General features: G+C 37.5%; 1 protein-coding gene across 1 annotated transcript; it reads right to left on the bottom strand.

The window, feature by feature from the left end:
- Window positions 1-1,331: 1,331 nt before the first annotated feature.
- Window positions 1,332-1,819, bottom strand: LOC141601851 (uncharacterized). Its single transcript, XM_074422156.1, has 2 exons — window positions 1,625-1,819; window positions 1,332-1,523 (listed from the first exon to the last, which is right to left on the bottom strand). The coding sequence occupies exons 1-2, from the start codon at window positions 1,817-1,819 to the stop codon at window positions 1,332-1,334; spliced, it is 387 nt and encodes a 128-aa protein (XP_074278257.1).
- Between the last annotated feature and the right edge of the window lie 210 nt (window positions 1,820-2,029).

Below are 2,029 nucleotides of genomic sequence, written 5' to 3'. Positions count from 1 at the left end.
CAAAGCCGTCACCTATACAAAGCGAATAACACAAAATTACTAACTAACTAAATAAATTACAATACGTAATTAAATAAATTAGTCTCAACGCTACCCATGTCCCCAAGGTTTAAGACTGCTCTCTCTCACATTAAATAATTTCTTCAATGAAAAGACAGGCTAAACAGGCTGGTTACCTGGGAGTACAGAGATGTGGAGACTAAATGAGCTCATATGCTCATATAGCAGCTCATTTTCAGTATCTCTGTATTCACCTCAGAATATACAGATCGAATTGTGAATATTATAAATGATGAATGTCTGTGCGCACTAGCATAATGATAATCAATGTCAGGATCAAGTCAATAAATTAGACAACATATTACGAATTTGATGGCTACTTCCTGGAAAAGTGTTTACCAGTGCACATCCATCAAACACAACGAGACGTATTGTACTACATAGGCAGGTAGCAATAGCGAGGCAACACACACCCGTGTCACAGCCTAAATCTGTGTTTGGCAGCCCTCCAACACAGCTACCTTCCCTCCTTACACCATGTATAAGACGGCCTCAAGACGAGGTATAAGACGGTATAAAACTAAGCACTAACAATCCTAACACACGGCTCAACCATGAACGATTCCTAGTCCAACAAACCCCAATCCTTATCAGTCAACACCTATGAAACTTTCACAAAAAATTATAATTAAGTACCCCCAAATAATTTTTAGTGTTACATAAATTGACATACACGCTACTCTAAAAAAGCTAATAATCGAATTAAAGATGATAGGTTAACTTACTTATTATTCGAGATGAAAACAAGCTAGCTATTTATAAAAAAATCAGATTAAAATCCCCCTTCCTTCGTTGTCGTCCGTCGTATGTCTATGCTGCTCTCCTCTCTCCTTTCTTTTTTTTGATTGTTTGATATGTGAAAATAGGTAAAAGATTATAATTTTTAAGTATATATATTAAAGGGCTTTTGGGCCTCTTTGTTTACTCGGCCTAACCGAGATTTAGGTCTTTTGTTTTTTGTTTTTTATTTTTCTCTTTTCTAAACCGTCTCACTTATTAATCCCGACTCATAATTAGCTTATAAAATAATATATAGAATTTAAAATGCTAATTAAACTTTATAAAATTACGGGTATTACAGTCTTCTCCCCTTAAAATGAACTTCGTCCCAAAGTTCACCTAGAACTAGCACAACACAATCCACTAAAAATGTATAAATTACTGAATTTAAACAATGTTTTATATTTTACCCTCCTAAAAAGAAGGTTACGTCCCCGTAACCATGTACATACCCAATGGAAAAGATGAGGATACTTCTCGTGTAGAGAGACTTATGTCTTCCATGTAGCTTCCTCCACCTCATGATTAGACCATAGCACCTTCACTAAAGACACTTCATCATTTCTAGCCTTGCGAACTTTGGTGTCTAATATCTCCGTAGGAACTTCTTCGTAGGTCAACTGATCATCTAGCTCATTTTCAATCTCCAGCACATATGATTGGTCACTTACATACTTTCTTAGCTGCGACACATGAAACAATTATGGACTCTTGCTAAAGCTGGAGGTAGTGCAAGAGGGTATGCTACGTCCCCAACTCTATCTTGAATCTCATATGGTCGCACATATTTCTGGCTCAACTTTCCACGCTCCCCAAATCTTATGACTCCCTTCATTGGTGACACTTTAAGCAACACCTTATCAACCGCATTGAACTCAATCTCTGATCTCCTCAAATCTACATAACTTTTGTGACGATCTTGTGCAGCTTTCATCTTCTTTCTAATTACTTGAACTTGCTCAATCATCTCTTGGACCATTTCAGGTCCCACCCCTATCCTCTATACACTATAATCCCAGCAAATTGGACTTCTACACCTCCTCCTATACAAAGCCTCGAATAGAGCCATGTCGATACTGGCATGGTAGCTATTATTATAAGAGAATTCAATCAAATCCTGCTTCTCCTCACAAGACCCTCTAAACTCCAGGATACATGCCCGCAGCATGTCTTCCAGTGTCTTCATAGT

The sequence above is a fragment of the Silene latifolia genome, chromosome 9 (assembly GCF_048544455.1).
Source record: "Silene latifolia isolate original U9 population chromosome 9, ASM4854445v1, whole genome shotgun sequence".
Taxonomy (NCBI): domain Eukaryota; kingdom Viridiplantae; phylum Streptophyta; class Magnoliopsida; order Caryophyllales; family Caryophyllaceae; genus Silene; species Silene latifolia.
The sequence above is the reverse complement of the archived record's forward strand: the minus strand, read 5'-3'. Positions and strand labels throughout refer to the sequence as shown.